The sequence below is a fragment of the Squalius cephalus genome, assembly GCF_949319135.1.
Source record: "Squalius cephalus genome assembly, chromosome: 5".
Lineage (NCBI taxonomy): Eukaryota > Metazoa > Chordata > Actinopteri > Cypriniformes > Leuciscidae > Squalius > Squalius cephalus.
Genome location: NC_137126.1, coordinates 5,167,568 through 5,179,353, shown reverse-complemented (window position 1 = coordinate 5,179,353; position 11,786 = coordinate 5,167,568). Strand labels below are relative to the sequence as shown.

The 11,786-nt window shown below is 38.2% G+C and overlaps 1 protein-coding gene across 1 annotated transcript; it reads right to left on the bottom strand.

Annotated features, from left to right (window-relative positions):
• Window positions 1-4: 4 nt before the first annotated feature.
• On the bottom strand, window positions 5-10,891 carry spag7 (sperm associated antigen 7). Its single transcript, XM_079873270.1, has 7 exons — window positions 10,767-10,891; window positions 10,203-10,270; window positions 10,028-10,116; window positions 7,543-7,627; window positions 5,996-6,085; window positions 3,307-3,463; window positions 5-637 (listed from the first exon to the last, which is right to left on the bottom strand). The coding sequence occupies exons 1-7, from the start codon at window positions 10,849-10,851 to the stop codon at window positions 519-521; spliced, it is 693 nt and encodes a 230-aa protein (XP_079729396.1). The 5' UTR covers window positions 10,852-10,891; the 3' UTR covers window positions 5-518.
• Window positions 10,892-11,786: the final 895 nt, after the last annotated feature.

The window sequence follows — 11,786 nt, the reverse complement described above, 5'->3', positions numbered from 1 at the left end:
AACATATCCTTAACCAAATTTATTTAAAACAAACCAAAAGAACAGTTACAAGAAACAACTACTAGTTTAAGGACATGCTGTCTCATGACTTAAAATAAACACGATTAAAATATCCATGGAGTTAAAACTACCAGTTATGTCAAGGCAATAAATATGACTGTTTTAATCAATGAAAATGCAAATGAAAACTATAATAAAACCAAATGTGTTTTAACAGATGACATATTAAATAGAGCTTATAGAGATCACCATGCCAAAATACACAGGGATTCGCTATATTAAACAACATGTTTCTGTTTATTCTAATAATGACCTTTAAAAACACATCATTTGGGACAGTAATATAGAGTTCAAAGCATTTTTGAACAGTGCGCTTATACTGTGGCAGTTCTGGACTGCCTTTATGTGCATAAATTCATCTTTACCAAACCCTGCTGTTCATGTAAAACATTGTCATAGGAGTAAAATACTGTTTTATCACCCAACTGATCATATACACACACACACACACACGGCTCTCACACACCGCTGCCGCTGCCAGCTCCTTCTTCCTCGCCTTTCTTCTGCCTTTTTTTGGCTCGGATCTCGTTCATGGCTTCCTCAATGGAGCGAGTGTCTCTCTTATTGGCCACGGGAACTGTAACAATGAGAGTAAACACACATGGTAAAAAAAATCAAGGCAAAAGCATGTAGGACAGAAATCACCATGGGCTATATACTTCCATAGAGGCAAAAGGTTTAAAGTCAGTATGAAACCAAAATTGATTTACTTCTTTTGATACTGGAAATTTGCTAATTATTGTATATGCCGTTTATGTCTGGCAAGCGACCAGTGTTGTGATCTCATGACAAGAGGCCAGGCGAGTCGGTTACATGTTTCTGATCACACTTTAGATTAGGGTCCAATTCTCACTATTAACTAAGACTTTTGCCTCAATAGACTCCTCATTAATGCTTATTAATAGTTAGTAAGGTAGTGGTTAAGTTTAAGTATTGGGTAGGATTAGGAATGTAGAATATGGTCATGCAGAATATGTGCTTTACAAGTACTAATAAACAGCCAATATCCTAGTAATATGCATATGTTAATAGTGAGAACTGGACCCTAAACTAACGTGTTACCCATGTTTCTACCTGGCAGTAACATGCATCTCCTGTGACCACTTGTAATTGAATCTGAAGGATTTTTGAAGATTTTACATCACTCGCTACACTCTGTGTGTTAAAAGCTCTCCGGTTTCTATATTTAAAGGGGTCATGACATGAGAAATCAAATTTGTATGGATTTTTTAACAGATAATGGTCTTTGTACCATTAAAGCATCCTGCAAGTTTCATAGCTCAAAACATCCTCCTCGTTAATGTATAAACAAAGCATTTATTTAATCAAGCTCCAAAAACAGCTTGTTTTGATTATGTGTGACTGGTGACTTCACACAGGCAAATACATCTGCATATGACCGTCTCCAGAGCAAGACATCAATGAATAGTTATACATCATCACACCACAGGCCCCGCCCACTGGCATTCAGTCGCTTAACGGCTATTCCTTCACTGGATGCGAGCGTTGCGTCAAAAGCAAATAAAACCCATTATAATGACTGATGCTGTCTACACTGGACTTCAGTTTCTGACGTGATCCACACACTTGAGTCTGTCGAGAACAGCACAAGTGAAAGAATGTTCACTGGTTTTGACGTGTCCAGTTTAAACAGCTTATTTGCATCTCTATGTGCCTCATATTATATGCTTTGGGCGGTCACAGAAACACAGTGTTGTATAAACAGTAGTTTCGGCATTTGTGTGGAAAAATGTCAAATGGTGACGGAAAATGCATCAACTGCATTGAAAAAGAGAGTTTTATTCATACCTTTACAGTACAAAGTGCTTACGGAGCACTGAAGATAGCAATGAGCTGAAACGTCTGCTTGCTCGTGTATACCCGTTTTTAATTCACATGCACTTGGTGTATTCCCTTTCAAGTATTCCCTTGGCTCTACGCACCTGAAGCAAAAGGATTTCTTGTCTATTTGGAGCGACAATTTTTTCTAGTTTACCTCTATAGTACAAAAAGTCCATTCAGGAAAAACTTGATGGTATAGTCAGCAATATATAGTGTCTTTTTATAACAATATCACATGCTGCCTTCGTCCAATCAGTGGCACTGACACCGCAAATATGCCAAGAAGAATGTTAACCCGGGGTTAAGGAGTGTACAGTCTGAAATAGCATCTTATGAATAACCACCAGGATTACTTGTTAACCCCCGGGTAAAGCATGAGCAGTGTGAAACGAGATAACCCAGGATTACATTTACCCGGGGATAACTAATTCAAGTGTAAAATGCACTAAATGTGCAATACTTCACTCGTTAAGGCCATTGCACACTGAGTCCGAAATTTTCGTATGAGTTTGTCAGCCTTAAAATTCGTCACGCACAGAAACCTTGCACACTGAGTCCGATGCGTATTTATTAAACCTTTGCGGAAAAAAACGCAAAAAATACTAAATGGATTCGTCAAGCAGTGATGATGATTTTGTTGCCCTCTTTCTTCTTAAAAAGAGAAAAAGAAAGAGGAAATATTGGGTCCATCCAATCCTGAGATTGCGCCGAGAGGAAGGAGAGTTTCACCTCCTTATCAAGGAGTTGCGAAATTATCCCGAGCGATTTCAAAATTTACCTCAGAATGTCAGTGGAACAGTTTGATGCTTTGCTAGTGATACTGGAGCCACATATTAAAAAGACGACCACCAATTTCCGTGAACCAATCGATCCTGAACAGAGACTGGCACTACAGTATGTCTAAGGTATGGACACACACACACACACACGCACACGGCCGGCGGAAGCGCTGGGCAGACAGAACAGCTGTAGCCTATACAGGTTATATTTTATGTTGTGTGTGTTATGCTGTTCAGCAATCATCTGCCACAATCTGTATTTTGTTTTTCATACAGTACTTTGTGCTGCGAGACGAAGTGTATCAACTTGTCAGACGCCATTCTGGATTTTGTCATTCGCTTGTACGGTGGCTCTGAATTGTCAAAAAACCTCTCAAAATACTGGCTGTGGATGCGAAAAACGCAGAAAATTGAACCCGATCCGAATTTTTTTATTACGGACGAACGTTTCGTAGACAGTGTGCAAGCGTGATTGACATAACGTGAGGTCGAATTTTTTTTTTTACGTGCGAAAATTTCGGATGCGAATTTCGGACTCAGTGTGCAATGGCCTTTAGACACAGAGCTGCATGATATAGATTTAAAGTGTTTGTACTAAGTGTTTAGATCCTTTAAATATACACACCACAGCCATATGCCTGGTTGGCTTCCAGCGTGTGCGCGGCGTCTTTAGCAGCAGACGTTCCTATCAGATGGCTGTATTTGTCTCTGTAGTTTGAGTTGGGCGACGCAGGCCTCTTCACACTGTGACTGGCTGCTTCCATCTCCAGTGCTGCCTTTTCCTGAAGAGAGTGCAGGAAAACATTAGACAGAAGTAGTCAAATACAGGATATCCAATCAGACAGACACTTCCCAACAGAAATATTAATTCATAACAAAGCTCTATAAGATTATGAAATGACTTTCTCAGCTTATCTGACGCTTTGAAGCTGTTACGACCCGTCTTTTTATTCTCTACCTGATGGTGGCAGTATAACATCTGACTGTGGCGTGTTGGAAACTCAGCATCGAAGACCAGGAGACTTGGTTCTTTCTTCAGCAGGATTCTTTATTGAGAACACGAGCTGTAGTAGCTGCAGTCATCAGGTCTAACGAACGTAACTTTACATGGTATCTTATAGGCATTCAGTGGGCAGTCCTTAAAGGTGCTGACAGTCCTTAAAAGTCTTGACCTTACACACTGCCTTAGAGATGACCACTAAATCTAATCATCTAAAGACAATAGAGGCAATTACCCCCAACTGGAGATAATGGTACCCCCCAAATTGTATAAACACATGGTCACGAGAACTAAGACTATGTAAACATTCACACATAGTTCAACTCTCAGCAGGAAGATCAAAGACTAACAAAACCCCTTCAATGGAAACTATATTGAATCTAATCAGTAAATGGATGCCATCATGTTCACCTTGAATGCCCAATACAGTGTAGTTCACCTTAGTTTTTCATGTGATGTTATGTAAGGAAGTAGGATCAGCAGATCTTAAACATATTCCTAAATTTGTAATCCTACAGACGTCACTATTGGATGATTGATGGGTGGAGTGTGTAAATGTTTGGACTGATTTACCCAGCGTTACTTCCTCTGGTTGAACACAGTTCTCCAGAGAAGTCGTTTGCTCCAATTTGTTCTATTTCAGTTTGTCTATTATTTCCCAACATTTATTAACCCCATTGGACTATTATTTTCTCTTGTTTATTTAAATTCCTAGACATTGTGTTATATTTCTGTAACAGATCATTTTTGTTCCAAATAAATAAGCTTGAAATGCAAACCGTTTGTGTGTGTAAACCTCTTGATGTTACGGTCAGAAACGAGCTGGGGTTTGTTTCCCGTACAACAACGTAACTCGATGCTTCACTACCATAGTACGATGCAACGTTGAAGAAATCAACTAGCTACTCACGACTGTTTCCCGAAACCATAGTGTCGCAAATTGGTCGTTCAACCACGTTGGTTTATGACGTCACACAAGTGGTGGAGTAATAACTTCTTTTAAAGAATCTGTTTGAGGTCGAATTAATGCTAGATGTTTTGATATAAATTACAGACATGGCATCTGAGGAATATTTCAAATTTTTCTCAGTTATTTGCTTTATTTCCAGATTCAATCATAGACTCGTTCTTACGTACTAGAGCACGTTCGCACATGCGCACTCCTCAAAAACGGTGCTTTAAATCTCTTGACAAACTCAAAGACGTAAATGACATTTGTATGTATTCTAAACAAAAGACACAGGTTGTACTGAATGTCATCTTGCTTATTTTGCTCAAGATAAGGATTTATTAAGTCCACACGTCATGCAATCTATAACTCTGCTTCTAACTACAGGTCAAGAGCTGTCGTTTCAACCACACAACTTTGCGATGCTGTTTGCGAATGTTCGTTGGAACGATGGTTTCGGGAAACACCGACTCGTTGAACTATGCTGATCATAGCCGCTTTCCGACCAAGTAGTTACAGGAACTTAGTTCTAGTAACTGTCCACTTCTAAACAGTTCTAAGAACTACTCTCCCCCAAACTCGGTTTGGCTGTTTGCGTTCGCACTGGCCAAGTGGCCATAGGAACTGGTAGGAGGGGTAAGGGAGTGAGGCAAGCACGGTGACTTTTATTTTGGCGGCGCTGAGAACGCCAGAGCAAACAATGCTCGCATTCTCTGTGTTTATTAGTTAGCGATCTGTCTAACAGTGTTTAACATGTTATTAGATAGAACTGTAGATAGAAAGTAGACAGTATATGAAAAAAAGGTTATTAGCCTATGCCGTGTGGTTGATGTCCAGTGTTGCTAGCTGGGCAGAAATACATAATCATGTTTGGCTTGGTCCCCTCAAAGTTGCGTTGGATTTTCTCCTCAGCATAAAGGTTTAGAGACCCATCTATCACTGTTTTCCATGTTTGTATAGTTAGTTTATGGAGTAAATATATAGGCTATAATCTGTGTGTTTACATATAGCTGTTTTAAAAATGGCGGGTGCTGGTGTTCCGCGTGCTTTCGTCAATCAGCGTACACTAAACGTCACGGATAGTTCCTATAGTGCTGGTTTAGACCCTACTCTGAAGTAAGACCTAAATTAGTTCCTCCAAATGGAGTTCCTAGAACTAAAATCGTTCCTAGTTCCTGCGGTGCGAACACGCCGACATCCGGGTACTTTAGCCAATAGTTCTAGGAACTGTGAAAAGGTTCCTCCGGTCGGAACGCGGCTAATGACGGAACTTGCGACCATAGTTGGCTAACGATGCTTTCGGGAAACGCACCCCTGGCCGTGACGAAGCCTGACAGACAGTATTCTGTATGGACGTCCTCTTACCTTTAGTCGACGCCTCTCCTCAGCTTTCTGCGGGTCCCACTCTTCACCTTTGCGATAAGCCTCCAGTTCTTCATCTGATGGTGCAAACTCCTTCAAAACCAAACACACTAAGCATTAATACACAGTATTCGTTAATTTAGGATCGAGACGAACTGAGTTTTGTTTTGTTTTTTTCACTACGGTCACACCTGAGGTAGTTTTTAGGGGTGTAACGATACCCTCATGTCACAGTTCGATACATATCACGATACTGAACTCACGATACGATATTATTGTGATACTCCAAGACATATGATAAAAGGTTAACAAAAAATGTACTGTTGATTAAAATGCTAAATTTGGTATTACATTGTGGGTGTAAATGAATACGCTTGGATTTGGTGCTGGAAACCCAAAGCACAGGACAATAGTGACACCAGAATAACAATATTCATGATTCTGAAGCTGAAAATACTGAATTATTTTAGACGAATATGATTGCGCTCTGTCACTGACTAGATATATTTAAAATAATGTTGGTCACTTTTTACTGGTAACATCAGACATTTGGCATCATCAGGACCCACAAATATCCCCCCATTGCATTATTATACATATATAGCAGTTTAATGTAGTACTGACACTTAAACTCTGAAAACTAGATTTTTTTCTCACACAGTAATTTTTATTTTTGGGTGAACTATACACAATAAATATTGTCACTATCCACGATACATATTGTTGCATTTTTGTATTGCGATATATTGTGACACGATATATTGTTATTAGTTTTGGTTCCTTACCACCGTCCCTTTAGGCTTGGTCAGTTGTGGTTTAAAAGACAGTTAATATTCAGAGGACAACACTTGAACTAAATTGAGCTGGATGACGGCACTATTGTCTTCTGTAACGATGCTTTATAGCTGAATCATATTTGTTTCATAATTGACAAACTTTTTTATTACTGAAATGAATTGAATCAAAGTTGAACTGACTTGAACTAGATAATGACACTATTTTCTTCTGTAAAGCTTCTTTACAGCTGAAATTTAAGTTGTTACATAACTGATGTATTTTGCATAACATACAGTTTTCCTGTTTATCGCTATGAAGCCGCTTTGAAGAAATCTGTATAGCATAGTGCGAAGTAGAAATAAATGTGAGAATTTGTTTTATTTTCCATTTGTATTTTTATTATTTTGTTTAGAATTTTTGCCACTTTTTAAATGTCCATAGAGCTTTTATTATTTTTTGTTTGAGTTATTTTTGTTATATAGTTTTTATTAGAATTAGTTATTTTTGCACATCAAGTTAAACAAAGAAAACGAGAAATATTGAGCTGAAATAAAATAAAATATGTAAAAAACTTAAATGTATTTTATTTTTGTAAACATTTATTTTATTTCAAGCAACAAAAAAGTTTTTTTTAAAGGTTTAAGTTTTCATTTCAGTTAACTATAATAACTCTGATGCGAACAGAATTAAAATCTTTCGATGTACAGTATCCTAAACACAAGGAAACATATTTAGAAAGATCCTCCGGAGAGAAAGTTGTCTTCAATACATACCTTTTTAAACAGCATGACGTATCTGCTCTCTTCATCCTCACCAAAGGAAAAGGACGACAGCCCTGCGACCTCGGCCACATCATGCCTGAGAGAAGTGGAGGCGTTAGCATGAACTGTACGGTACGCCAATCAAAAAAACCGTATAGTTGTTTCTTAAAAGGTATAGCGGAGGATTTTCCCGAATTTTAGAAAAGAACCGCCCTCTCCACTTTTTGAAAAAAATGCACATGCGCAACACTCTACCTGCTCCCGAGAGGGAACGCCTATTAAACTTGTGCACGAGCTAATCATAGCTTACATTAACTTTTACTAGCAGTGATTTTAAATGGATTTCTCCAAATCGCATGCCAAACTTTACCTGTCAAGTAGAAACTTCGCGACTGAGGCATCAGTGAGCCCAACCTGTGTTTTGAGCGCACGCCATCGTGTGAATCGTGTGCACGAGCACGTACGACGGCCTTACGTAAACATTTCACCAGAATGACTGACAATTAGGAGGACCAATAGTCTTGATGATCCACACGGAAAAAGAAAATCCTCCCCATACCTTTATTATTAAACTAGAATAGCAGAATGCATTTAAAATAAATGTATTTTAACATTGATTAATCACAGCTGGTAATGTTATAGACTCTTATGCCATTCTGAAGGGCATAAAATTTAACCCAAATGAAATGTATTAATGTATTTAAAAAACAGTGTAAAGGACGATATCCTTCTGTTTATTTTTGTCGTCTGCAGCTTTAAATGCTCAAGCTCTGTAAAGCAGGATGGATTCTGATTGGCTGTCATTGTTTTTATCGTTCATCAGCTGGGAAAAATCATTCTGTAAATGATTCCAGCCATATTGTTTCTCTGTGCCGTTATGGTTATAGTTGTGGTGTCGACTCTTTTACATTTAGAATATAAAACAGAAGTTGTGATAGTATTTTCCATCCCTATTGTGACGTATATTTTGATTAAAGATTTACAAGGGCACATCAATCAGAAAAAATAGCGATGTGTGCACAGATAAACCATTTATAATAAATACTGAAATATTACATAAAGTATTTAGAACGACTACTTTTATGTACTAAAATAACTCAAATGGAAATAAAATTGATAAAAAATAAATATTTAAAGGGTCATTTCACCCGTGGAGACATGAATGTGTATTGAAAGTGGGTCATTTATGTAGAAGAAATGTGAAATTATTTTTGAATTTGGAGCTTTCTAGACTGAGAAAAGCCAGAAAATGTATTTTTGGCTTATGTGGATGAAAGACAACAAGGCCACTCCCAAGCCACGCCTACCGGTAAGAGAGCGTAGTTGAAAACAAAACCATCAAGGCAAGGCTAGGCTACGATTGAGTCTCCGTGACGAGTTTGCCCAAAATGTCCGGGATTCGGCTTTTGCGTTCTACAGTTGCCATTCATCATGTTTACTGTGGCGAGCAGGACGAGGCTGAGGGGCGCGGGAGAACGGCGCGAGTACTGACGACCGACACCTGTGAGGCACTGTTCTCGTATCTCGCACGGAGGAGCAGGTATTTTCTTAGCAATGGTAAAACACACATCAACCGATCACGCCACCGGCCTCGCGTCTTTCAACCGATCACGCCACCGGCCTCGCGTCTTTCAACCGATCACGCCACCGGCCTCGCGTCTTTCTCCCGCGGCGCTAGCCTCGTCCTGCTCCCTGTATTACTGTGATTACTGATGAGCGCGCCTGTGAGATGCACCAGTCTCATGGGCTATCTCTCACGGAGGTGCGGGTATTTTCTTACTGTAGCAATGTTAAAACGCAAATCAACCAATCACTTGTTTAGCATTCATGTAAACATTACATTCAGATTCACCAATCGGGGTGAATTCAGTTAGATTGAAACAAAAGGTGAGCATGTAAACAATGGATGGCGACCGCAGAAAGCAAAAGCTGAATCCTGGACATTTTTGTCGATCTCGACGGCCGGACATGTCCGGGAAATAGAGTATGGTAACCCCTTCTACTCAGCTTTCTTCGTCCCTGTTTTCTGCAGGTTTCTGCCGTTGAAATCAAACGCACTCGCACTGATCTGTGAAGGTCTGTTAGCGCATTAGGTCCAACCCCCTATGGGCGGGTTTGAAAGGGTGGATCTAGTGCTTGTAGTCTTAACAGAAATCCCCCCCTCTTACACTTCCTCCTACAATGACGCAAAATGACGATTTTTGCGTCATTGTAGGAGGAAGTGTAAAGAGGTAAATACAGATTTCTCTCGTCTCGGGGGAAAATGAAAAAATGTTGCATGACCATTCAATAGTATGACTGGATTTCTAACAATGCAAAGCTTAATGCAAATGGGTGAAGTGTCCCTTTAAAATAATAATAACAAAACACGAAATATTGAAATGTCAACTAAATTTAAAATGCAAACTGAAAAATATTCAAATAAAAGCCAATTCAAAATATTACTTAAAACTATAATAGTATCTCAATGATACTAAAATAACAGTGTTGAACTCACAATATGCTTCTCTCGATCTTTCCCATTGGGTTATATTTCTTCTTCTGCAGTTTGCTGTCCTGAATGAAGTCAGACACCTCTTTCTCCATCTAAAGCAAAAATCACACTTATTTTCATAAACAAAACTTTACGCTGTCATAGGCTCCTGTTTACATGAGACAAAGAAAGGCAGTACCTTTCTCCTAAACTCAGTTTTTTTCCTCTTCTCATCCTCCTCGAGCTTCTTCAGTCTGGCTGCTTGTTCTGCACAATAAGAACAAAAATCATCAGAATATACAATAAAAATGACAAAAAATATTTCTTATTTAACACGTGCATGTGCACCGTGAAATTGTTGGCATGTTAGTGAACAATTAAACAATTTATTTAACATTTACAACATTGCTTATGAAATTGCTGTGGCTGTATTATTATTAAAGCTTAGCTATTATTGTTGAATTGCAATAGATTATTCGTGCTTTTAAGCAAATGTACGGCTGGCCTATTTATAAAACAGTTTAATACCAACCACAAAAGGCATCAACAAACCAGATATGACGTCGAGAGGATGTTCAACGACAGATGACGTATGCACGTTCATGTATTATTTCTCAGGCGGTGATTGGTTATATTTATTGCAGAGTTAGTGTCGCAGAGGGCACTCGGATATTTGTTTATTTCCACTTGTAAATCTACAAGCATTCTCAGTTTCATATTCTTAGCTACAAGGAAGTGTATTTGTAGAATTAAAACTTTATACCTCTAGCTTTCCGTCGGCTTTCTTGGTTGTGAACGGTTGGAGGCTTTTCCATCGAGCTCAAGATCGAGCCCAGGAGGTCCGCCATCTTTGGACTGTCTAATTCAGACCGGAAACTCGCTGCATGCTGCATTCTTGAAATTGCATTCTGGGTAATGTGGTCCAACCAGTGGATTTCACAATGACGTAATTAAATCCAAATAAATGGGCTGAATCTAAAGAAAAACACCCAGGCGTACGATGAATCGTCTTTGTATAGTTGAGCAAATGCTTGCTACATAGGTTTTTATCATGAATGAACTTTTACAAAAACTACAAAACCGCTTTTGATTGTATATTATGCTTCTTGATCATTTTATGATTCACATTTAGAAACAGTATTTCGTTTATTCTGCTCATTTATTAACGTATTGGCTCCCTATCAGTTCTATATTTTTAAAGTTTTTAATAATTAAGTTTCTAAATGGAATATTTATAAAAAAATATTTGGTTAAGTATCAATTTGTTCTTTTTAGGTGCATGTCATGTATAGAAACACTCAGCAGTACAACAACAAAATATATAAATATTGTATATCATTTTTTTTTAAAATCATGTTTTCAAGTTTACCAATGAAGTGTTACTTAAAACAGTGCTGTTTAATTTACTAGTTTTGTTAAATTGTATAATTTGTTGTTTCTGCATAGCAAGCAAATGAAAAACACCCCAATTTTATTAGTTTCTTTACTTGATGAAAGCCACAATTATTTTTAAAAGCTGGTCTCGTTTGATATCACTCTTCATTTAAAAACAAAGATGCAATAAATGCCTTACATACTAGGAAGAAAATATCAAGTGTTGAAAATTTGGAATTCTTTTTCATCCCGAAATTTAAGAACACAATAATTCCACTGTTACTTTCATTCAGTTCCTCAGACTGGAAAATGAATACCTCAAACTTTAATACAGCACAATCAGCTAGCTGGTGTGGTATTGGCCTTTACACACCTCATTATCTTTATTACACAGTAACAGTTTCCAGTT

What these genes read in the sequence shown, in the direction of transcription:
- spag7 (XM_079873270.1), bottom strand. Translation starts at nt 10,851, where the DNA reads ATGGCGGACCTCCTGGGCTCGATCTTGAGCTCGATGGAAAAGCCTCCA. An exon ending in AAACTGAGTTTAGGAGAAAG is followed by an intron (nt 10,117 to 10,202) that starts GTACTGCCTTTC and finishes TTTTTGCTTTAG; the next exon opens with ATGGAGAAAGAGGTGTCTGA. An exon ending in CAACCAGGCATATGGCTGTG is followed by an intron (nt 638 to 3,306) that starts GTGTGTATATTT and finishes TCATTGTTACAG; the next exon opens with TTCCCGTGGCCAATAAGAGA.